Genomic DNA, 24,282 nt, shown 5'->3' with positions numbered 1-24,282 from the left:
GTGCATATCGTCATGTGCCTGTGTTGATGTAAAGGAGCATGCTGCGGCACACGCATACACACACCCCTTTGTTTTGGCCCTTTCAGGCCCACCCTCTCTGTTGCAACTGCTTGCAAACTAACGCAGAGTGTACTTCTGTGTCCCAACATGGGCAGACGCTTGGCAGAGACAGGCTGTTCCAGGAAACTGTGGCTGAGATTATCTTGGAATTTGAAAAAAAAAAGATTTTATGCTCAAAAGTTGTGCTTAGGTTTTTGACCCTCGCTCTTGTATAAAAATGCCCCCCCCCCTTGGGGTCTTGTTCAAGGTCTGGCTCACTGCTGCAGCGAAGGTTGGGAATTCTTTGCTCTCCTCTTCAGGCAGTCGGTCAGTGGCTTCATTCTGTGGCTTGGCTCACTTGTGCGAGCATACTTTTTGACCCATGCTCTCTGCTCGTTGCGTCTGGCTGGCTTTGGGCAGCGGTTGCGAACCTTCGCAGGAACGGCACAACAATCCCTGACCAAAGAGCTGCAATCAGGTCTGCTCTCCAGACAGAGCCCTGCTGTTACATAGGGATGCCAACTCTTGGTTGGGCGATTCCTGGAGACATCTGAGCAGAGTCTGGGGAGGATGGAGTTTAGGGAAGGGAGGGAGTTCAACAGGGATTTTCCGTCAGGGGAGGGGATCAACTTAGTCAGTTGTAAGTTTAGGGGAACTCCAGGCAGCACCTGGAGGTTGGCAACCCTCTATGCCGTGCCTTCACAGCATTTTGACTCCAGTCTTAACAAGGCAGAAATGCAAAGACTGGCTTTATGCTATAAATGAAGCAACCCTGCTTCCAAACACGGGACACCGCCCCCCTGCATGATTTGTGGGTTGCAGACAGGGCTGCCAACTCTACCCTAGGACATCCCCAGAGATTTTTTTTTGGGGGGTGGAGCCTGAGGAAGGCGGGGTTTGTGGACGGGAGGGACTTCAATGGGGTATAATACCGTAGAGTCCACCCCCAGAGCAATCCTTTTCTCCAGGGCGACTGATCTCTGCTGCCTGGAGATTGGCTGTGATTCTGGGAGATCTCCAGGCCCTGCCTGGAGGCTGGCAACCCTAGATTCACCACCTATGGTATATGTTGTTCTGAATGGGGCGGGTACTGCTGTGTTTATTTTCCATGGGGGTCAGTTGAGACCTGGTTGTTGTGGTCCGGTGATGTAACGGCTCTGCAATCTCCCTTCCGTGGGTGATTCACTAACATATCATAAGCCCGAGTCACTTGTTAATGGCCCATGTTGCAACTCCAGAACAAAAGGTTTCTTTGTGCCCGAGCAGGAGCCCTCATCTACCTGCCGGGGTTGGCCTTGGAGGGAGCGTTGCGTTCCTGACCCCGGTGGAAGGGGTTGGTTTTCAAAGAGAAACTCGGTCCAGCGGGGCTCTGGCCGACGCCTCGGTCACTGAACAGGGATCCTGTTTCTTCAGCAGGGTGTCACCATGAAAGAGGAGGTGGAAACGGGCGTCAGGTTCATCGCTCGCCTGGTGAACCGGCACGACAAATTCGCCAAGGGACAGGTGAAGCGCTTCGGGGAGAGCCTGGTCACGGTTCTGTGCGAGCGGTTCAGCGAACACTGGTACCCCGAGAACCCCCTCAAAGGACAGGCGTACAGGTAAGCAGGTGTGAGCGGCGGCGGGGGAGGCTTGCAGAGGGGGGTGGCCGCACTACGCTATGATCCCCATGCGCAGAGGTGGGGCGTAGGAGACGGTTTGTCCAGGGCCGGTGGTGAGATTTGAACTCGACTCTGCCATTCCGTGACACCAGTCCGTTTGTGACGAAGGCCCCTTGGGTCGGTCTAAACCTGCTGTGAGTCCTAAGTGAGGTTAAATGCAAAGGAAGCATGTCATGACTCTGCGAGAAATTGGCCCGTGACTCGAACTGCTTGCATGGAAACCATGAAACTGCTCCCCCCCCCAATAGTTTAGAAAGAAGGAGACCCCACGGCCGGTTCTTTGGTGTTCCCAGAAGCAGTTGCGCCAATCGTCGCTCCTCTGCATCTTCCAGAACCACTGTAATGGGTTGGTTTACGGGGCTTAGGGTTCTTAAAAAACCCACGCTTGGTCCATTTTAATGCGGTGGCTTTCTGCACAGCGTGAAGCTGGTTCCTGCTGATTTATAGCAGAGAGCGGAGTTCAAGTCCAGGTGGCGGACCGGTTAAGCGTTCACTCCCCCCCCCCCCAATTTTCAAGGTTGTTCCAGTTCCAGAGTGTGACCCGATTGGGGAATGGAGAAAAAAGTCATAAATCCCCCCCCCCATGGATGCTATCATTTTCTTCATTACATAGTAACTTCTCACTTCCTTCAGAGTCTCCAAAATGCACCTGTATCGTCGTTTGGGGAATTTATAAACTCAAAATTAATTGGTTAAAAAGCACCTCTTGGGGTTTAAGTTTCGAGCTGTGCCTTTCACTTCTTTTTGGAAACGGAATCCCCCTAGAAGCCAGTCTGCAAGCTGAGTCCCAATTCTGATCATTTTGATGTATACGTTCCTTTTTCTTCTCTTTATTTCTCCTTCTGTCTTTTTTTTTGGGGGGGGTGGATGTTGGTTTAACAGGCATTCCTTCTCAGGGAACTGCAAGGGCAAAGGTTTATTTAGCATAGTTTTAGCCTGCTGTTTCTTCGTGGATGCTGAACACCGTGCCCGCCTGCATTTGATCCTCGCAACAGGCACGGGAGGTAGATCAGGCCGAGAGAAAGCAGCTGGCCCAGGGAGCTTCCATGGCAGCGTGGCAATTCGTACCTGGGTTTGCCAGATCCTAGCCCGACACTCTAACCACTCCTTCATGCTGCCTATCCAAAGAAACAGCACTGTGGTTTTAGGATACCCACCCCCCCTCCGCATTCTGGCACGTTCCTAGCAGTGCTTTTGGTTTGGGTGGTTGGTTGTGTCTCAGCTTTCTTGGTGCTTCCATGAGTCACTCTGATGTTGCCCTGTTTTTTACCTGTAGTGGTCTCTCCTTCCTCCTCCTCCTCCTCCTCCTCCTCCTCCTCCTCCTCCTCGTGTTTAACTTTCCAAACCGAAAGGGCCAGAAACTGCAGCCGCGGGTTGCCAGATTTGTGTTTGTCCTCATAATCATGAGGGCCAGATGCAAGTTCCCGGGAGGGGCAGATGCACGGTTTTTTTTTGGAAGAGGGAGAGGCCATGGCAATGACGTTCTGCGCTGGAGGCCGTTGTCCGTGGGCCGCCGCACGAAGGCGGGCGGTTGTTGCATACTCTCAACTTTGTCCAGCTCTTTGTGTGTGGGGCAGACCGGTGAGCTAATGCCGCTTTATGGAGTGGCTTGTTTGCAGAGCGAGCTGTGAAAATAACTGTATTGTGCCCCTCAAGGCTATTGAATAGCTGATCCTGACACCATTTGCTTAGCAATTGGCTGCTCGGTCTGTGGCGCTACCCTGCAGGTCAGAGAGCTCTGCTCTTTGGGGGGGGGGGGAGAACTGTCCTAGCCTGGCTGGATTGTAGATTATTACCTAGCAATTCTATTGTGCTTGTGTACACAGTGGTGCGCAATTGTGTACACCGAACAGCACATCATGTACCTAAGTGTAGATCAAGTTTAAAGCCTGGTACTGTATTTCTTTGGAAGTAAGCGCTTCTGGATCTGTCCTGAATGGCCAGGCTGGCCCGATCTGGTCAGACCTCAGAAGCTAAGTAGAATCAGCCCTGGTTAGGACTTGGAAGGGAGACCACCAGGGAAGTCCAAGGTTGCTACGCAGAGGCAGGCAATGGCGAACCACCTCTGAACGTCTCTTGCCTTGAAAACCCCTTGAGGGGTGGCCACAAGTCAGCTGCGACTTGTGCCTTGTTACCTGTGGGAGCTCCATTTATTTATTTTATTTATTGAAAACATTTTATGCTGCCTTTCCACCCAATCAGGGGTCCCCAAGATGGTGAACTTAAAAGAGTTAAAGCACTTGAACAGTTCAAAAAACATTTAGAATGATAAAATGATTAAATAAAAACACATAAACACCATCAGTATCAGGGAGGAGGGTTGATAACCATTATTGGGGGTATGCCAAACCAAAAAAAAGGTTGTCATGAAAAGTCTAAATGAAACCTCCATAGTCCGAAGAAGCATACCCTTGAATGCCAAGGGCTGGGGGCATCAGTGTCTTGTTTTTATGCAGGGCGTATGAGTACCCTGGAGGTGTCTGGTATTATTGTAGTGATGGAAAGTGTCGTCAAGTCACAGCTGACTTATGGCGACCCTGTAGGGTTTTCAAGGCAAGAGACGTTCAGCGGTGGTTTGCCGTTGCCTGCCTCCATGTCACAGCCCTGGTATTCTTTGGAGGTTGCCCATCCAAATACTAACCAGGGCTGACCCCCGCTTAGCTTCTGAGAACTGACGAGATCGACCTAGAATGGGCTGTCCAGGTGAGGGCTTTCTAGAATTATGTTACAAGGTAAAATCTGTCTTCATCCTGTTGAAGATCAACATAAGACCATAAGAAAAGCCCTGCTGGATCAGACCAAGGCCCATCAAGTCCAGCAGTTCACACAGTGGCCAACCAGGTGCCTTCAATTCAATTCAGCTGTTCCCCCCCCCATACCTGTCAAAATTCAAAACAATCGAAAGACATCAATTTGTTTAAAGTGCTCGTATTTTTAAAGTAAAATTTCATGCTTGCAATGTTAATGTCCACAACATTTTGTGCTGAGAGGTTGAAGACTGAAAAAGAAAATGTTGGCAAAAGGTGACTATTTTGTAAGGGTACATTTCAGCACTGTTCCATCAGTCAAAAGGGAAATTCTAAGCTTTAAGTCTGCCTGGGATGTATATTATGTCAGTGTGGTATAGTGGTTAGAGTATTGGGCTAGGAGACCTGGCCTTGAATCACCCATTGAGACAAGAAACTCACCAGTGGCCTTCCATCAGCTGAGGCTACCTCGCAGAGTTGTCGTGGGAGGGGGAGCCTTGAACTCCCTGGAGGATGGGAAAGAGACAGTCTGGAGTAGGGGTCGGGATACTGGGTTAGAATCTGGGAGGCCAAGGTGGAAATCCCCACTCTGCCATGGAAGCTCACTGGGTGACCTTGGGCCAGTCAGCCTAACCCGCCTCACAGGATTGTTGTGAGGATAAAACGAGGAAGGGAAAAGCCATGTCCTCTGAGTTCCTTGGAGATGTGGCAGGAGTAAAATATACTAGAGACTGAACAATCACTTCTTTAAAAAAATGATTCTGTTTGCTGCCCCCAAAGGAGCCCCGTGGCGCAGGGTGGTAAGCTGCAGTACTGCTCATGACCTGAGTTCAGTCCTGATGGAAGTTGGTTTCAGGTAGCTGGCTCCAGGTTGACTCAGCCTTCCATCCTTCCAGGGTCGGTAAAATGAGTACCCTCCTTGCTGGGGGTAAAGTGTAGACGAATGGAGAAGGCAATGGCAAACCACCCCATAAACATAGTCTGCCTAGTAAACATCGGGATGTGACGTCCCCCCATAGGTCAGTAATGAGGTGGTACTTGTACAGGGGACTACCTTTACCTTATTTTTGCTGCCCCCAAGATCCCTCTCGCTTCAGTTCTAAGCCCTGTTCTGACTCTTTTCCTCCCACTCAGGTGCATCCGGATCAACACGTGGCAAAAAGTGGACGATTCCCTCCTGAAAGCTTGCACGGACTGTGGACTGGAATACTCGGAACTGGCATTGCCCCGGGAAGTCTCAATCTGGATCGACCCTGGCGAGGTTTGCTGCCGGTGAGTGCATTACATGCAGAACTCCTTTCTCTTGGTAATGGGCTTGTAGGTCCGGCCTATGCTAAATGCAGGTGTTTGCCCAGGGCTGGGGCGGTGTTGTGGAATGGCACAGACTTCTATCAGCACCTGACAAGGGTCTAATTCCACGGCAGACCCTTTGCTTTTGATTAAAGGGTTCTGGTGGTGGTGGAGGGCTCAGAGGAGGCAAGTTCACCAGGTTGATATCTGCACACAAAATATCCGAGAGACTTATACTAACCAGTACTACAACAAAAACCCAATATACCAGTTGTTTGAATAACTGAGAATAAACTTGACAATATATTCACTTACCTGGTTGGGTTTTAAACTGTTTGTATTTTGCATTTGTATTGGTTCACATCATTGTATTTCTATATATGTGTGCAGATTTTAGAAAAGGTTTTAACTAATCACTGATGAAGGCCCTAGAGGCCAAAACGCGTTTGAGTTTGTGGTTACAGATATCAACCTTAAGTTTGGCCATTGTGCCATTTTAATGCTTTTAAAGAATTTTAAAATCTGTATAGCGCTTCTAATAAAATATATTTGTAATATTTCCACTTAGACTTACATAAATGTTCCTCTCACCCAACCCCGGGTACCCAGCTTTTGTTTGTAGGTTGGGTTTCATTCCCCTCTTTTTTCTTCAACGCCGTATGGGTGGCCACATGTGAGGTAGAAACATGCAAATGCAAACTGGGGTTCGGGGGTGGGCTCTTTCTGAATGCTGTTGTCTGAACTTGCTAAAAGGCTGCCTGGATAGCCCCTGCCTTGACCTTCACTAGATCTAAGGGACAGGAATAAGGTTCTTTCCAGTATATCCTTGTCAGCTGCATGAGAGAAGAAGAGTTGGTTTTTATATGCCGACTTTCTCTACCACTCAAGGAAGAATCAAACCAACTTACAATCACCTTCCCCTCCCCTCCCCACAACAGACACCCTGTGAGGTAGGTTGGGCTGAGAGAGCTCTAAGAGAGCTGTGACTGGCCCAAGGCCACCCAGCTGGCTTCATGTGGAGGAGCGGGGAAACCAACCCGGTTCACCAGATTAGTGTCCACCACTCCAAACCACCAGTCTTAACCACTACATCAGGATAGAGGCTCCTGTTGAATTTCTGCCTGTTAGGGTATCTTAAGGGCGATTCTCCATGGAAGCACCAGCGTACTGACTTCTACTCACTCTGTCCCCATCAGGCTCGGCGAGAACAACCATTATTTCAAGGTCAATGATGAAGAGAAAAGCAGCGGCAAAGCCTCGCCAGAGCTGGAGACGTCCGACTACCATTCTGAATCTCCCTCCGAGTGCTCGTCGGAGGACGAGGGCCCGGGTAAACCAGCAGCGGCAATGCCAGCGCCGAGCAAAAATCAGCCTGCGGGAAGTAGTTGTACCAAACAGGTGAGGGGAGCAGGTTCCCAATTACAAAACAATACTTATTTATTTTGTATTTCTTTATAAAACATCTACCCTGCTTTTCTGCTCTCATCAGGGGCACCGAAACAAGCCACACGAACGAAAGCAAAACCAAATCCGAGCTTGTCTTGCTCTGCCGAGATGACGCTTGCAGGTGCCAGGCTGGGAGCCCTGGGCTAAAAGCCAAGAGCCCTTTGGTTCTTGCCCTGCCGCGTGGGCCTCTGGTCCCACCCAGGTTAAAGACACTGTGTATGTGAAGTGCTATTAAAGCTCAGCCAGTTTATGGCAACCCTGTAGGGTCTTCAAGGCAAGAGGCCTTCAGTGCTGGTTTGCCATTGCCTGCCTCTGCTTAGCGACCCAGGACTTCCTTGGTGGTCTTCCATCCAAGTATTCACCAGGGTCACCTCCTTATATTCCAACATTGGTCTAGCCTAGACCATCCAAGCTACGCTGCCCTACAAATACATTGTGTGTGGGTAAAGTGCCATCAAGTCGCAGCCAATTTATGGCGACCATTGGTGGGGTTTTCAAGGCAAGAGAGCTGGTTTGCCATTGCCTGCCTCTGTGTAGCAACCCTGGACTTCCTTGGTGGTCTCCCTTCCAAGTACTCACCAGGGTAACCTTCTTAGTTTTCAAGATTGGGCTAGGACCAGGGCTTCTTAAACTTTTTCCACTCGTGACCCCTTTTCGCCCTAGAAATTTTTACATGACCCCGGGTATATACGTATAGAAAACAAACATATACTGATAATAAATCATAAAGAAATTTATTTTAAAACAATTATTTGGTATACATATAATTTTACTATTTATTAAAGACAAAAGCAAATTTGCATACTAATGAGATGGATGTGCCAATTTTTTTGTGAACCCCACATTCAGTTACGTGACCCCATATGGGGTCGCGACCCACAATTTAAGAAGTTTGGGCCTAGACCCTCCAAATTACGCTGCCCTATAAATACACTGTGTGAGTGTGAAGTGCTGTCAAGTCGCAGCCAACTTAATGGCGACCCCTTATGGGGTTTTCAAGCCAAGAGACTAACAGAGGTGGCTTGCCGGTACTTTCCTTTGCATAGCAATCCTGCTATTCCTTGGTGGTCTCCCATCCAAATACTAAGCAGTGCTGACCCTGCTTAGCGTCTGAGATCTGACAAGATCGGGCTATACCACGCTGCCCTCCCCCAAATACATTGCCCTCAGATAAAAGCAACAAGGGAAAAAAGGCATTTCTTGTAAACCCTCTTCTTTCAACTCTTTCCTCAGGCGCCGCAGTATTTCTACATGCCGTCTCCTCTCTGGGTCCCGTGTCCCCAGCCCTTGGTCAACTACATCCCGGCCTTCCCACCCGCCGTCACCTTCTACTATGTCGACGTGGCCCCGAAACCCTCAGTTCGCAGGAAACCCAACCCGAACCTCGTGAAGCGGCTCACCAACCGGGCATCCAAAGCGTGAAGTAGGGGGGAGGCTGGGCAGTGCCGGTGGGCTGTAGACCGTGCCCAGTTCTCTCTGTAACACGCTCCTATCTGGTGTCGGGACGTGTATATGTAGACAAACAGGGCCGCTACTTGCAGAATCCAGTGGCCGTTTGGTTCCATCCTGGTTGTAACTGAATCCTAGGGATTCTCCTCCAAAGTATACACTAGGTGGGGGGAATCCTGACTGTCTCTTACTCTCTCTCTCCCCCCCCCACACCCTCGTACATGGAAGGGGGGTGAATTTTATCCCATGGTGCTGAAACGAGTGTAGCATTCCTGTTCTGTATTAACCAGCACTTCTGTGTACAGATCAAACCAGAGGGCAGGGGTACTCCATGCTGGACAGAGGTGAGACCTGGACTTTTGAGGGGTTTTATTTCCGCTCCGGGCAGGCAAATGGAAGTTTTTTAATATTTGTGGGTGTTGAAAAAGGGGTTCTGTTTTTTTAAAACCGGGGAGTAGGATGAAATTCAGTGAAGAAGAGCCAGGTGCCGGGATTCTTGCCATCCGTTTTCGCCATGTCCGACTTTCCTTAAAAGATTTCCTGTTTCTGTGACCCTGGAATAGTAACAGCGGCTGTTTATGCTTTAAACAAACACAAAACAACACTCCAAATTCTGGCTGCAAGAAAACTAGGTGTGGCTTGGCTTGTGCGTAAATGACTGAAAATGGAGCAAATCCGCATACGGTTGACTTACTTTTCTTCATCTTTTTTGGATGTTGCTAATTGTGGGAGGGGCAAAGAGCATCCATCCCCGCCTCCTCGCCACAGAGCTCAAACCTAACCCATCCACCTTTTGCCATTTTACCAGAAGTCATCTATGCTTTTACTACCATATGGGCTAGAAACTTGTTTTTTTGTTTTTTTTTTAAGAAAAGAGACCTAAGATTTTTAGGATACAAAATTTGGTACTCGATCCCGATTTGTATGCTTGCGCAAATGCAATCTCTGGATTCAACACACAACTCTGCAAATAATACTTAACCTACCTCAAGAGATGCTGTTCTAAAGAGAAATGAAATTAGAGGGTGTAAATGTTTAGTTTTTTGAAGGACTTGTTGTTGGGCGAAGTATTATTAATATTGTTATTGATGATAGTTAATATATATTATCTTCTGTAAATAACAATCGGGATTTTAATTTATGAAATGACAATAATTGTGTAAATAATGTTTTATCTGCAGCTGGTTTTTAATGCACTATTGGTAAACAATGCATCTTGTCTTTTTTTTAAAAGATCTTTTCTATACAAAGAATAAACCATTAAAAATAATAAATTATACTGATTATGTAGTGAAAGGATGGTTTTGTGTGTTTGAGGGCAGAGGGGTCAGCAATAGAAAGAAAAACATTGAGCCTTTAAAAAAAAACATCTTTTGCACATGGGATGGTTGTTACTCTAGCGTTGTTCATATGCAAGCCATGCAGAAGAATACAGGCATGGTCGTCTCTGTCCCACGGACACTGCAATCTAAAAAGGGGGCCAAGGCAGGCATTAGAAAGGGAAGTGAAAGATATGTTTGCTGGTCAGTTGTACTCACTTAGGAAAAGTTGTGTCCACAATAAGATCTAACAATAGCCCTGTTCTCAAGTCACAACGAATGCCCGTACAACCCGTTTACACTGTACACTTGATTGTTCTTTAAGGAATTCTCACGTTACGTTCAACACACATACAGCTGAACGTGTGATTGAAGCCCTGTATTTATCCAGGGACTGGTCGCTAGTTTAATTTGTAAAGGGAACATGTGTCGTCTCTTTCTTGCAAACAGGTGTACACGTGTATAGGCAGGAGAAAAAAGCAAGAGTCCAATAGCGCCTTTAAAGACTAACAAAATTTCTGGCAGGGTAGGAGCGTTCGTGAGCCACAGCTCACTTCTTTAGAAACAGCTAGAATGTGAGTCCTTAAGTAGAGAACCTCCGGCAGCTCCAGTTAAAAGGCCCGGGCAGTAGGTGGTGTGAAAGTCCTCTGCCTGGGACCCTGGAGAGCCACTGCCAGTCGAAGTAACCAATACTGACCTTGATGGGCCAAGGGTCTGATTCAGTATAAGGCAGCTTTATGTGTGTTCGTGTAGATTTACGACGGAGCTGTGCAGCAGCCAAGCGTGCCATTGGTTAACCACGCAACCTTCTTTGCACAATGCAAGACTGATATAGCGCAGATGCACGGGTCTTCCGTCTGAGCCTATTCTTCTTTTCGGGACCCTCTTGCAAAGTAACTTGTTCTCCCATCCCATATAAAACGCAGGAACCACACATCTGCAAACACTGGACGTGTGGATATTTGGGGGGAGGTCATGCTTGTTAGAAAGTGCTGGCAAACACACCAGTAGAGAGAGAATTCAATGAGATATGAACACTGGAAAAGTGGACGGATGTGAACAGGATGCAATTCAACAAGGATAAGTGCCGAGTTTTACATCTGGGTAACAGAAATGAGGGACATGCATACTGGATGGGGGATACACTTCTGGGCAGCAGTGTGTGAGAAGATCTTGGGGTACGGGTGGATCGTAAGTTAAATATGAGCAGCCAGTGTGATGCAGCAACACAAAAAGCGAACGCGATCTTGAGGTGCATCAACAGAAGCATAACATCCAAATTGCAAGATGGCATAGTTCCGCTGTACACTGCATTGGTCAGACCACACCTGGAGTACTGTGTGCAGTTCTGGAGGCCTCACTTCAAAAAGGATGTGGACAGAATGGAGCGGGTGCAGAGGAGAGCGACGAGGATGATCAGGGGTCTGATCAGGGGCTTGGAGACCGAGCCCTGTGAGGAAAGGCTGAGGGATTTGGGAGTGTTCAGTCTGGAGAAGAGGTTGAGGGGGGACACGATTGCTCTCTTGAAGTATTTGAAGGGCTGTCACTTGGAGGAGGGCGGGGAGCTGTTCCTGTTGGCAGCAGAGGATAGGACTCGCAATGATGGGTTTAAATTACGGGAGGAAAGGTACCATCTGGATATTAGAAAAAAAATTTTTACAGTAAGAGTTGTTTGACATTGGAATCAGCTACCTAGGGAGGTGGTGAGCTCCCCCTTGCTGGCAGTCTTTAAGCAGAGGCTGGATGAACTTGTCAGGGATGCTCTAGGGCTGATCCTGCATTAAGCAGGGGGTTGAACTGGATGGCCTGTGTGGCCCCTCCCAACTTTATGATTCTAAGTCGCAGCCAACTAATGTCGACTCTATAGGGTTTCCAAGGCAAGAGACATTCAGAGGTGGCTTGCCACTGCCTGCCTCTGCACAGCAACCTTTCCTTCCTCTTCCTGGTGAGATTCCTGCATCTTCAGCAGCTGGGAGAAATCCAACAGGGGTATCTTTCTCAGTGTATCTCTCAGACAAGGAAAGCTGCACCAGCTAAACTCCTGTTTGCTGGGTGGCTGTTAAAAGCACAGGTGTCTTTCTAAAAGTGTGTGTGGGGGGGGATGATGACTCATAAAATTATGAATAAATAAAGGAGTACCGTGTCAGCTTAAAGCTGCTTGTGGCATCTGGTCAGACTCTATGGTTTGATATTGTCTGAGCTAAAATGACTAAAGTGAGCTAAAATGACTAAACTGAGGCTGTCATACTTTGGTCACATTATGAGAAGGCAAGAGTCACTGGAAGAGACAATCATGCTAGGAAAAGTCAAAGGCAGCAGGAAAAGAAGTCCCAACAAGAGATGGAGTGACTCTATAAAAGAAGCCATAGTCCTCAATTTGCAAGACTTGAGCAAGGCTGTTAAGGACAGGACACACACACACTACTTCAGGGCTTCATTTTCATTATGCATGTCTTTCCCAACCTTTAGAAGTCACTGAGAATGCATAGGGATGTGTGTGCAAGCTGAAAATACAATTTTGAAGGAAACCCCGTGGAACTCTTCATAAAGCAGGCATAACTTGGCATCTGCAAAAAAGGGTGATCCTGAGCAGAAAGGGATCACCAGGAATGCCCCCTTTGACACCGGGGTGAGCCCCTGCACTAGGAAAATGCTGCCGGCAAGGCTGCATCGGCTCCTGTGGCTTGTGCTGCCACATGGCTCCTCAAAACCAGCATGAGTGCCCCTGTGCCAGTATTAGTTCCACTTCAGCCGGCACAAGTGGAACTAACGCTGGTGCTGAGGTCACACCTGCTCCTATCCCCTTTCGCTCAACCCAATCACTTTGGACTTTCCTGGCAAACTTAATCCCTTTTGGATAAAGGATAGGGTTGCCAGGTCCCTCTTCAGCACTAGCGGGAGGTTTTTGGGGCACAGCCTAAGGGAGGTTGGGTTTGAGGAGGGGAGGGGCTTCAATGCCATAGAGTCCAATTGCCAAAGCGGCCATTTTCTCCAGGTGAACTGATCTCTATTGGCTGGAGATCAGTGGTAATAGCAGAAGATCTCCAGCCAGCCACCACCTGGAGGTTCAACAAATAACAGCAGTAGAAAAAAACATGCTAAACACAAAATATTTAGGACATTTTGGAGGACATTGATTTATAGGGTCGCCATGAGTCGGAAGCAACTTGACAGCACTTAACACACACAAAGCAGGGTGGGGGAATGAATGTGTACAAAGTTACAGGCTTGCTTGCTGTATGTAGACTTTCTTGCAAAAAATCACAGCACGTAACTCAAATTTTAACTTTATTACACAAAATGAACATATGATGTCATACACTACAAGCAACAACCTTACTCTGTCTATCTATCTACATGATACAGAGATGAACAAGACAAACACCAATCCAAATATGATGACAACTGTTCTGGGCTTCAAAAAGGGTGCAATTGTCATCATATTTGGACTGGTGTTTGTCCAAATGAACAAGACAAACACCAGTCCAAATATGATGACAATTGCATCCTTTTTGAAGTCCAGAACAGTTGTCATCATATTTGGATTGGTGTTTGTCTTGTTCATCTCTGTATCATGTAGATAGATAGACAGAGTAAGGTTGTTGCTTGTAGCGTATGACATCGTATGTTCATTTTGTGTAATAGAGTCAAAATTTGAGCTACGTGCTGTGATTTTTTGCGAGCTACTCTCATTACAGCACAGGGTTGTTTTGTATTTAGCATGTAGTCTTTCCGCAATGCACCGATTATGGAGTTAGAACCCAAAGGTGCGGAATCAGAACCCCGTTTTTCCTAGGACAGGAAATCACAAATTAAAACAGGGCGTACTCAACCTTTTTGAGCCTGCAGGCACCTTTGGAATTGTGACACAGTGTGATGGGTGCAGCCCCAAAATGGCTGCTTAAGGAGGTGGAGCCAGAAATGCAATGGCTGCTGCCATGGATCTTCAGTCACACAGGGCAGATTCTTGTGCTGTGGTGGCATCTTCTGCCAAGCAATGGTTGTTTAAAAAAAAAAATCTGCACATCCAATGAAATCTCCAACATTCAGTCAGACGCCTTGCTGAGCAAAAGCCCCACCTAGTTCAGCTCCCTTTCTTTAAAAAACGTGGTGGGTACCAGGTAAGGTGTCTGTGGACACCCCAGTTCCCATGGGCACTGCATCGGGGACCCCTGAATTAAAAGTAGCTGGACCAGCAGGGATGCAGTTCTGCCTCAGGCCACCAGAGGGAGCTGTTTACTTGCACGTCTGTGACAAGCCTGGCTTTTCACCACTGCTCAGGTTTGCCAACTCCAGGTTGGGAAATTCCTGGCGTTTTGGGGGTCGAACCTGGGGAGGTTAAAATTTGGGGAGGAGAGGCACCTTAGCATTGTATAACGCCACAGCATCCACCCTCCAAAGCAGCCATTTTCTCCACGGCAAATGATCCCTATACTCAGGAGGTGAGCTATAATTCTGGGAGATCTCCAGGCTCCACCTGGAGGTTGGCAACACAACCTCAGTGACTTGTGTGTATTTGGGTGAAAAGCTTCATGGCACAAAAATCTGGGAGGGGACTGCTGCCTAGACAACATCACAAGAGGACTATAAAGTCTCCTTTCTTAGTAGTGGATTCCTGACTGATTTAACACTTCGGTTTATATGATTATTTAGCTTATTTATAGCTAGGACATTTTGATAGGACATTTTGGAGGACTTTCATTCATAGGGTCACCATGAGTCGGAAGCGACTTGACGGCACTTAACACACACACATAGCTAGGATTGCCACCCTCCACGTAGGGTCTGAAGATCAACTGGCTGCTTTGGAGGGTGCATTCTATCATCTTGAGGTTCAGCCCTAGGCTCCATCCCCAAATCTCCAGAAATTTCCCAGTCCAGAATTGGCAACCCTGTTTATAGCCCACCTTTCTCACCGAGACTCAAAGTGAATTACAGATTGGGGGGGGGGGAGTAATCCTACAGTATATATAATTTCTAAATTATAAAAACCCAATAGTTCATGAAGAAGAAGAAGAGTTGTTTTTTTATATGCCAACTTTCTCTAACACTTAAGGATGAATCAAACCAGCGTACAATCACCTTCCCTTCCCCTCCCCTCCCCACAACAGACACCCTGTGAGGTAGGTGGGGCTGAGAGAGCTGTGACTAGCCCAAGGTCACCCGGCTGTCTTCATGTGCAGGAGTGGGGAAACAAATCCAATTCACCAGATTAGCCTCCGCTGCTCATGTGGAGGAGTAGGGAATCAAACCCGGTTCTCCAGATCAGAGTCTACTACTCCAAACCACCGCTCTTAACCACTACACCACGCTGGCTTCTGTAAAGTCTTACTGACCCTCAGAAGTTTGTGTTCTGAAACTCTTTAAACAGAATCCAGTTCTGAGCAAATCTGTTCCATTGAGTTTTCCCTGCTTCTCCTTCATAATACGTCATTTTAGTTTTAGAAGGCACGGTCTGGATCTTTTCATTCCAATCTATGATATAGTAAAATAGTCCTTGTTTTCCGGGCAGTTGCCATGCACATTCATACTGCCCTTAGCAAAGCTGTAATCGGCTCTTTATCATCCGTACACATGCTTCTGTTATTTATTAATAGTTACAGCATGCCACCAATAGCCAAGGTGGTGTTGTGGTCAGTGTGTTGGACCAGGATCTGGGAGACCCAAGTGCAAATCCCTACTCTGCCTTGAGAGTGACCTGGGCCAAGTTACACACTCTCAGCCTAACCTCCCTCACAGAGTTGTTGTGAGGATAAAATGGAGGAGAGGTGTGGTTTATTGGTACAAGCTGTGTGGTACAAGCTGCGTGGTATATTGGCACAAGCTCCAAAGGGAGGGTATAAATGAAGCAAATAAATCAAAAGAGAGAAGTTGGGTCACTGACCAGAAAGTTTGGGTCAGATGCACTATTGTTGATTCGACTGTCCTAGTAGGGTTGCCAACCTCCAGGTACTAGCTGGAGATCTGATATTACAACTGATCTCCAGCCGATAGAGATCAGTTCCCCTGGAGAAAAAGGCCGCTTTGGCAATTGGACTCTCTGGCATTGAAGTCCCTCCCCTCCCCAGACCCCGCCCTCCTCAGGCTCCACCCCAAAAACCTCCCACCGGTGGCAAAGAGGGACCTGGTAACCCTACCTCCTAGCCTCCCATATAGACCTGGAGCTAACCATAGCTAGTAGAGCCATAGCTAGTAGAGTAGAAGTTCACCAGATCAAACTCCACCACTCCAAACCACTGCTCCTAACCACTACACCATGCTGGCTCCCTAGCTAGCGTACTTCACCCGTTTTCCTTTACGGAAGGAACTATGGGCAATTTTAGAAAGCCAGCGGGATGTAAGTCAGAGTGTGGGATTAGGATGTGGAAGACCCAGGGTCAAATTCCCACTCTGCCTAACCTACTGCACAGGGTTGTTGTGAGGTAGGGTTGCCAACCTCCAGGTAGTAGCTGGAGATCTCCTGCTATTGCAACTGATCTCCAGCCGATAAAGATCAGTCCCCCTGGAGAAAATGGCCACTTTGGCAATTTGGCATTGAAGTCCTTCCCCTCTCCAAACCCTGCCCTGCTCAGGCTCTGCCCCCAAAATCTCCAGGTATTTCCCAACCCGGAGCTGTCAACTCTATTGTGAGGATAAGCGGAAGGAGGGGAGAACGCTGTTCTAAGCCGCTTGCGCAGAAAAGCAGGGTATACATCAATGAGTAAATGTACTCACAAAAGACAAGGCAACAGGAAGCCCCTCTAAGATCACTTTCCACAGATGATTACAGGGTGATTTGGTTGGAATCTAGCTGTAGAGGGGTGGGGAACGTCAGGCCCAAGGGCCGTTTAAGGCCTGCGAAATCATTTGGTCTGGCCTTTTGTGGGTCCTGGCAGATCTCTAGCTCAGAAGGATCTTATACTGGCAATCCCCCCCCCTCTCGCAGACAGGAATAGCTTCTATTCAAGGTGGATGTGAGTTTGTTTTGGGGAGAAAAGGAACCTTCTTTCCCCCTTTGCAGAAGAGTGGTTAGCTATGGAGCTGCTAGGACCGCCCAAGAAACTGTGTTAACCCTTTCTCACCTGGGCCATGGAGAAACGTATTCCCTCTGTACTACAAGAGGGCTGGGGGCGAAAGTGGCGACAATGGAGGGGTTAAAGGGGGCAAGACCAGAATGCACATGGGGGGGGGGGAGAGTTCTTAGCCAGTGTGTCCTCATTTCATCCCTGCAGGCAGAGGTAACAGGAGCCGGCTGTAGGATCCGGCCCCGACCATGCAGAGCAGGAACAACTCCGGTGTGTGGCTGCACCCAGCTGGTGCAACAGACTATTTTGTGCCACCAGGTGGGCGAGTGTGCCACCAGTTGGATGCCTGCCTGCTTGCCTGTGCGCCGGGGTGTGTGTGTCATCTGGGTCAGCTGCCTGCTTGGGGCTTGGTCGGCTAATTTTTAAATTGATAATTTTGTATGGCCTGTGAATTATAAATATCCAAATGGCCTATGGCGGAAAAAAGGTTCCCCACCCCTGGGTTAAGACGTTGGACTAGGATCTGGGAAACCCAGGTTCAAATCCCCACTCTGCCAGGTAAACTTGCTGGATGACCTTGGGCCAGGCACACACTCTCAGCCTCGGCCCTGGCAAGTATTTGGATAGGAGACCGTCAAGGAATACCCGTGGCGTGATGCTAGGGTTGCCAGCTCTAGGTTGGGAAATACCTGGAGATTTTGGGGGTGGAGCCTGAGGAGGGCGGGATTTGGGGAGAGGAGGGACTTCAATGCCATAGAGTCCAATTGCCAAAGCAGGCCATTTTCTCCAGGGGAACTGATCTCTGTCACCTGGAGATCCGCTGTATTAGCGGGAGTTCTCCAGCCACCACTTGGAGGTTTCAAAAGTAATACAGCACACTTGCTCAACTCTTATTCCAAGAAAAAAAAAAAATCTTTTCAGACCACAATCTTTGTCTGTTATTGGTCAATAAGTTCAAAGCACAACAGTGTTCACATTACACTTCCAATCATATATACTTATAGATGAAACAAAGCAAAACAAAACACAAGGAAAAAACCTTTTTGGTTATTATGTTATTTTTCAATGCAATCACAACACAGCAGTGTTAATGTCACACTTCCAATATCATATACATGTAAATCAAATCAACAAAATATAACCCAAAGGTTATCCCGAAGGTTCATTTTTTTCAACATTTTGGATGAATTAGATAAGAGTTAGCAACCTTGTTGCATCCCCGAGCTCGGGGACACAAAGTACATTTAGCACTAGTAGGCTTTGTCAGCAATCCACAAAGGAAATTGACACGTGCGACTTGCAATTCATGAATGAATTAAACTGACAAGCTGTTACTGTTGTGGAATCTCCAGACGGGAACCTTTAGAATTATAACGGACAGACTGATAAAGGACAGACTGGAATATTTGGGGTTATATTTTGTTGATTTGATTTACATGTATATGATATTGGAAGTGTGACATTAACACTGCTGTGTAGTGGTTGCATTGAAAAAATAACATAATAACCAAAAAGTTTTTTCCTTGTGTTTTGTTTTGCTTTGTTTCATCTATAAGTCTATATGATTGGAAGTGTAATGTGAACACTGTTGTGCGTTGAAGATTGTGGTCTGAAAAGATTTGTTTTTTTCTTTTTTCTTGGAATAAGAGTTGAGCAAGTGTGCTGTATTACTGTTGAAATAACTATACCAGCACCATTAGTGGAATTTTGTGATAATTAAATAATTAACCACCTGGAGGTTGGCAACCCTGCGTGACACAGAGGTAGGCAAAGGCGAACCACCTCCGAACATCTCTTGCCTTGGAAACCCTATACGAGTCAGCTGTAACTTGCCAACACTTTCCCCCGCCAAGTTAACCTGGCTCTGTCTAGAGTTAAACTTTCCGTAGACGTCCTGTAGATTTTCACTGTAACCAAAATGGCATCCTGTTTTGAATTTTTTTCCCCCAGCCTACCTTTAACAATGGAGCTGATAATGCAGAAAAGGTGATAATAGCAATCTTGACCCAGCTAATTGCATTTCAAGGAGCCTTGAAGGAAAAACTGGCAGCTTTAGATCTGGGATTATCCTTATCCAGCCACATAAAAGATCCTTTTGTGTCCTTAAAATGACAGCTGTAAAGTAGTTTACCTAGGCAGGGCTGTCAGGAATAGGCCTATGTTTTTCTTTGGGGTGGGGGGAGCAACTGTTTCATTCCTTTAAGAAAACAGCTTAATCTGTAGCAATTAGCGGGCAATAAAGGGGGTTTATCTCCTTTGAAAAAGGTTCATCTGGTAAATCCTGCAGTTGGTGTGAGAGGTACAGACATACACTGAAAAGTTAGCAACTGTAGTGGGGGGCGGGGTGGGGAGAACATATCCTGATGACACCAGAGTAGAGAAAAGCAGTGGGACAGACTAGGGTTGCCAACCTCCAGGTGGGGCCTGGAGATCTCCCAGAATTACAACTGATATCCAAACTGCAGATACCAGTTCCCCTGGAGGGCAGCTCTGACAGGCAGACTCTGGCACCACAGTAGTTGCCAGTCTTAGGGTTGCCAACCTCCAGGTGATGGGTGGAGATCTCCCAGAATTACAACTCGTCTCCAGGTTACAGAGGAGAAAATGGCTCCTTGGAAGGGTAGACTCTATGGCACTATACTCCACTGAGGTCCCTCCCCTCCCAAGGCTCCACCTTCAAAATCCAGGTATTTCCCATCCCAGAGCTGGCAACCCTCAATACACATCCCCACTGTACTCTCTTCCCCTCCTCAAACTCCATCCTCCCCAGACCCCCCACTAGGGTTGCCAGGTCCCTCTTTGCCACTGGTGGGAGGTTTTTGGGGTGCAGCCTGAGGAGGGCAGGGTTTGGGGGAGGGGAGGGACTTCAATGCCATAGACTCCAATTGCCATTTTTCTCCAGGTGAACTGATCTCTATTGGCAGGAGATCAGTTGTAATAGCAGGAGATCTCCAGCTATTCCCTGGAGGTTGGATTCAAAAATCACCTTGTGCTTAATTAACAGAGTTTAAACAAAAAACAACAAGCACTGATGGCTATAAACATATCATAGTATTAGCAGAATTATTTACAATTACATTTTTTAACAGGTTTTTTTTAACCTGTTTTAACCTGTTGATACTAGCATGCCCACTCTGTATGAGTGACCAGTACAGCCCAGAGTAGAACAATTTGCAGGTATTCCACTTAGAGGGCTTTCTAATTTGAAATTTATTATACACCCTACTGGCATGCCTGGGCTTGTATAATGTTATCTATATATGGTGATGCATTTGTATATTACTTGTGTGTGCATTATATGGGTTTTTATTTGACCACTGATGGCCTGTTGGCCGAAACACATATGGTGTGTGGTCAACCTTATGAGTTGCCACTATCAACCTTATGAGTTGCCACTGTGCCTTGTTTTGTCATTTTTAATGTTTTTAACCCTGATATAAGTGCCTTAAAACAAAAACATTTCTCTATTATATCATTTTACCTTCTCCACCCAACCTTGGGTACCCAGCTGCTACAAGGGAATCCAGCCCTCCCCACCCCAAGGGTCTTCCTCCTTTCATTGTTGTGCCCCTCCCCAAAATAACTGAGCAAATGAAGTGTCTCCTGGAAGGTGAGAAAAAGTTTCCACTTGCTACATCTCTATTTGCCAGGTACCGGAGGTCTGTCAACAGAAAACGATTGTTAAATGTTTCGGTCTGCCTATTAAAATTCTTCACGGGATTTGCGAGGCAGTTGGGGCTAATTAGTAGGTTCAGAGCTGTGGTTTTGTAATGAGTCTCGGGGGTTAGGGTTGCCAACTCTGGACTGGGAAAATCCTGGAGATTTGGGGGTAGAGCCTGGGGAGGGCAGGGTTTGGGAAGCGGGGGCGGTGGGGGGGGGAGACCTCAGCAGAATATAATGTCATCAAGTCTGATTGGCCGACTGGGACACCACCACAATTGTTGCTTAATATTTCTCTGAATGCATCGAGTTTAGCATAGTTGTATTATGCATATTTTAGCATAGTTTTACTATATTTATTATCAATCCAGAATTTTATTAACCTTATATTTCCTTTATTATGTATCTGTGGTATCCTTGACATGTTTGTAATGGCCCTTGGCTAAATGCAAATAAAACCATCAAGTCCACCCTCCAAAGCAATCATTTCCTCCTGGGGAACTGTAGTCTGGAGATTGGTTGTAATTCCTGGAGATTTCTAGGCCCCACCCACCTCTACTTGAGGTCTTTTAGAGCAGATTCTCTCAAATCTTTGGATCTCCTCCATTTCTCTTCCACTTATTTTACTCTCACACCCCTGTCTCTAGGGTTGCCAGGTCCCTCTTCACCACTGGCTGGAGGTTTTTGGGGCAGAGCCTGAGGAGGGCGGGGTTTGGGGAGGGGAGGGACTTCAATGCCATAGAGTCCAATTGCCAAAGAGGCCATTTTCTCCAGAGGGACTGATCTCTATCGGCTGGTGATCAGTTGTAATGGCAGGAGATCTCCAGCTAGTACCTGGAGGTTGGCAACCCTACCCCTAGGAGTGCTTTTAGATGTTTCTAAGCCAATGCTTTGGTGCTCCAAGATGGAATTCCTCTTTTAAAGCTGCACATAGTTAGACTGACCTATTGTGTTTGCAAAACAAACTGATAAGACTCTTTCGTACCTCCAGCCACCACCTGGAGAAGAAGAAAAAGAGTTGGTTTTTATATGCCCACTTTCTCTAACACTTAAGGAAGAATCAAACTGGCTTACAGTCCCCTTCCCCTCCCCACAGCAGACACCCTGTGCGATAGGTGGGGATGAGAGAGTGTGACTAGCCCAAGGTCACCCAGCAGGCTTCATGTGTAGGAGTGGGGAAACAAATCCAGTTCACCAGATTAGCATCCACCACTCATGTGGAGGAGCGGGGAATCAAACCCAGTTCTCCAGTTCAGAGCCCACCGCTCCAAACTACTGCTCTTAACCACTACACCACACTGGCAACCCTACAGATGCGTGAGCCTAAGATGGGACATTCCACGCATAGACTTCCCGATTTGCAGTTTGTCCAACCGGAGGTAAGCTGCTAAAGAGATTAGCATTAGATTTGTTTTCCGTTTGGGTGTCTGAAGGGCAGAGCTTTCCTAGGAGTGGATTGGCTAGCTGGTCCCCTCAAATAGCTCCAGGGTTCTGTCGAGGGACAAGCAGTCCCCGTTATGACTGTGCGCTGCCGGAAGGGGTGACAATGTTGATTCACCTGGAAGGAAGAGATGCCTCCCCATTTCAAATATTTTGCATTCGTTCTGGTTCAACGCTTCTTTCTTTGTGGATGTTTTCTAAATAGTGTGACCGGGTGGGACTGCGGCTGAGGCGGAGAACACCTGCTGAGGCATGCGGGAGGCCCCGGGTTCAGTCCCCGGCATCTCCAGTCAGAATGCAGATGTTGGCAAAATACCTTTCTTTGAACATAAGAAAGGCCCTGCTGGATCAGACCAAGGCCCATCAAGTCCAGCAGTCTGTTCACACAGGGGCCAACCAGGTGCTTCTAGGAAGCCACTAACAAGACGAGTGCAGCAGCACCATCCTGCCTGTGTTCCACCGCACCCAAAATAATAGGCATGCTCCTCTGATACTAGAGAGAATAGGTATGCAGCATGACTAGTATCCATTCTAACTAACAGCCATCAGCCATGAATACCCCTCTCCTCCATGAATATGTCCACTCCCCTCTTAAAGCCCTCCAAGCTGGCAGCCATCACCACATCCTGGAGCAGGGAGTTCCACAATTTAACTATGCATTGTGTGAAAAAATACTTCCTTTTATCTGTTTTGAATCTCTCACCCTCCAGCTTTAGCAGATGAGCCTGTGTTCTAGTATTATGGGAGAGGGAGAAAAACTTCTCCCTGTCCACTCTCTCCAAACCATGCATAATTTTATAGACCTCTATCATGTCTCCCCTCAGCCACCTTCTTTCCAAAAACAGCCCTAAGAATTTTAACTGCTCCCCATAGGACAGTTGCTCTAGTCCCCTGATCATTTTGGTTGCTCTTTTCTGCACCTTCTCATGCTCTGTAATATCCTTTTTTAGGTGTGGTGACCAGAACTGTACACAGTATTCCAAGTGTGGTCTCACCACAGATTTGTACAAGGGCAGTATGATATCAGCAGTTTTATTCTCTATTCCTCATCTAATTATGGCCAGCATGGAATTTGCCTTTTTTACAGCAGCCTCACACTGGGTTGACATCTTCATTGAGCTATCCACTACCACCCCAAGATCCCTTTCTTGGTCTGATGCTGCCAGCACAGATCCCATCAGTGTATATGTGAAGGTTGCCTGGGAACCTGGAGACCTGCTGCCATTCAGGGGAGGAAAGACTTAGCTAAATAAACTTGAGTTCACTTAGTGCAAACTAGCTTCCTTTGATTATGAAGATGAACTGAAAGGGGGACTCTTTTTTTGTAGTCAAGTCACAGGTAGAGTTGCCAACCTCCAGGTGGTGGTGGGAGATCTCCCACTATTATAACTGATCTCCAGCTGATAGGGATCAGTTCACCTGGAGGAAATGGCCACTTTGGCAATTAGACTCTATGGCATTGAAGTCCCTCCCCAAACCTCGCCCTCCTCAGACCCCACCCCAAAAATGTCCAGGTATTTCCCAACCCGGAGCTGGCAACCCTCATCACAGGTGACTTTTACAAGCCTGGTTTTTTTTAAAGCATCCCTCACTAAATGACTGCCAACTAGGGTTGCCAACCTTCAGGTACTAGCTGGAGATCTCCTGTTATTACAACTGATCTCCAGGCGACGGAGATCAGTACACTAGGCGAAAATGGCCGCTTTGGAAGGTCGAGTCTATGGCATTATACCCCATTGAAGGCCCTCCCCAAACCTCACTTTCCTCAGGCGAAGAGGGACCTGGCAACCCTAGCTTAGTCTGGAGTAACTCTCCTTAGGAATGCACTGTTAGGCTGAGAGACAAGGCCCAAGTCAGTTTTGTAGGTGGGGGAGCATTTGAACCCAGGTGTCAACAACCCATCATTCTAGCCACAACACCATTTGCCACTACTGCTCATTTTATGCGATGGGGGAGTAATTTCTCTACCCACTCACTGTTTGTCATTACAAAAATCTGTGGATTACTCTCTGAATTGTTTATTTTTTTCTTCCAAATCGAAAGTCCTCCAATGCTTAAGTTTTTCCTCATAAAGGAAGGTGCATCTTCGTCTTAAGTCTGTTTCTCGCAAGGGTTCACCTGATGAGAACATAATGGGAACGAATCTTTACGTAGCCTCCCCTTCTGAGTCAAAGCAAAAGGCTCCAAGTCATCCGCAAATGGAGGTAAACAAGGTGAAATACGAGAAGAT

General features: G+C 47.3%; 1 protein-coding gene across 1 annotated transcript; it reads left to right on the top strand.

The window, feature by feature from the left end:
* Positions 1 to 1,464: 1,464 nt before the first annotated feature.
* Positions 1,465 to 8,602, top strand: LOC130475644 (protein BTG3-like). The gene is made up of 4 exons (XM_056847469.1): positions 1,465 to 1,637; positions 5,579 to 5,716; positions 6,931 to 7,132; positions 8,414 to 8,602. Exons 1-4 carry the CDS (start codon positions 1,465 to 1,467, stop codon positions 8,600 to 8,602), a joined length of 702 nt encoding a protein of 233 aa, XP_056703447.1.
* The last annotated feature ends 15,680 nt before the right edge of the window (positions 8,603 to 24,282 follow it).

The sequence above is a fragment of the Euleptes europaea genome, chromosome 3, assembly GCF_029931775.1.
Source record: "Euleptes europaea isolate rEulEur1 chromosome 3, rEulEur1.hap1, whole genome shotgun sequence".
In the NCBI taxonomy this organism is placed as follows: domain Eukaryota; kingdom Metazoa; phylum Chordata; class Lepidosauria; order Squamata; family Sphaerodactylidae; genus Euleptes; species Euleptes europaea.
Note: the sequence above shows the minus strand (reverse complement) of the source record. Positions and strands in the feature narration are given on the sequence as shown.

Coding starts and splice junctions, on each gene's coding strand:
- LOC130475644 (XM_056847469.1), top strand. CDS start 1,465: ATGAAAGAGGAGGTGGAAACGGGCGTCAGGTTCATCGCTCGCCTGGTG. Junction 1,638..5,578: donor CTCAAAGGACAGGCGTACAG/GTAAGCAGGTGT, acceptor CCTCCCACTCAG/GTGCATCCGGATCAACACGT. Junction 5,717..6,930: donor CCTGGCGAGGTTTGCTGCCG/GTGAGTGCATTA, acceptor TGTCCCCATCAG/GCTCGGCGAGAACAACCATT.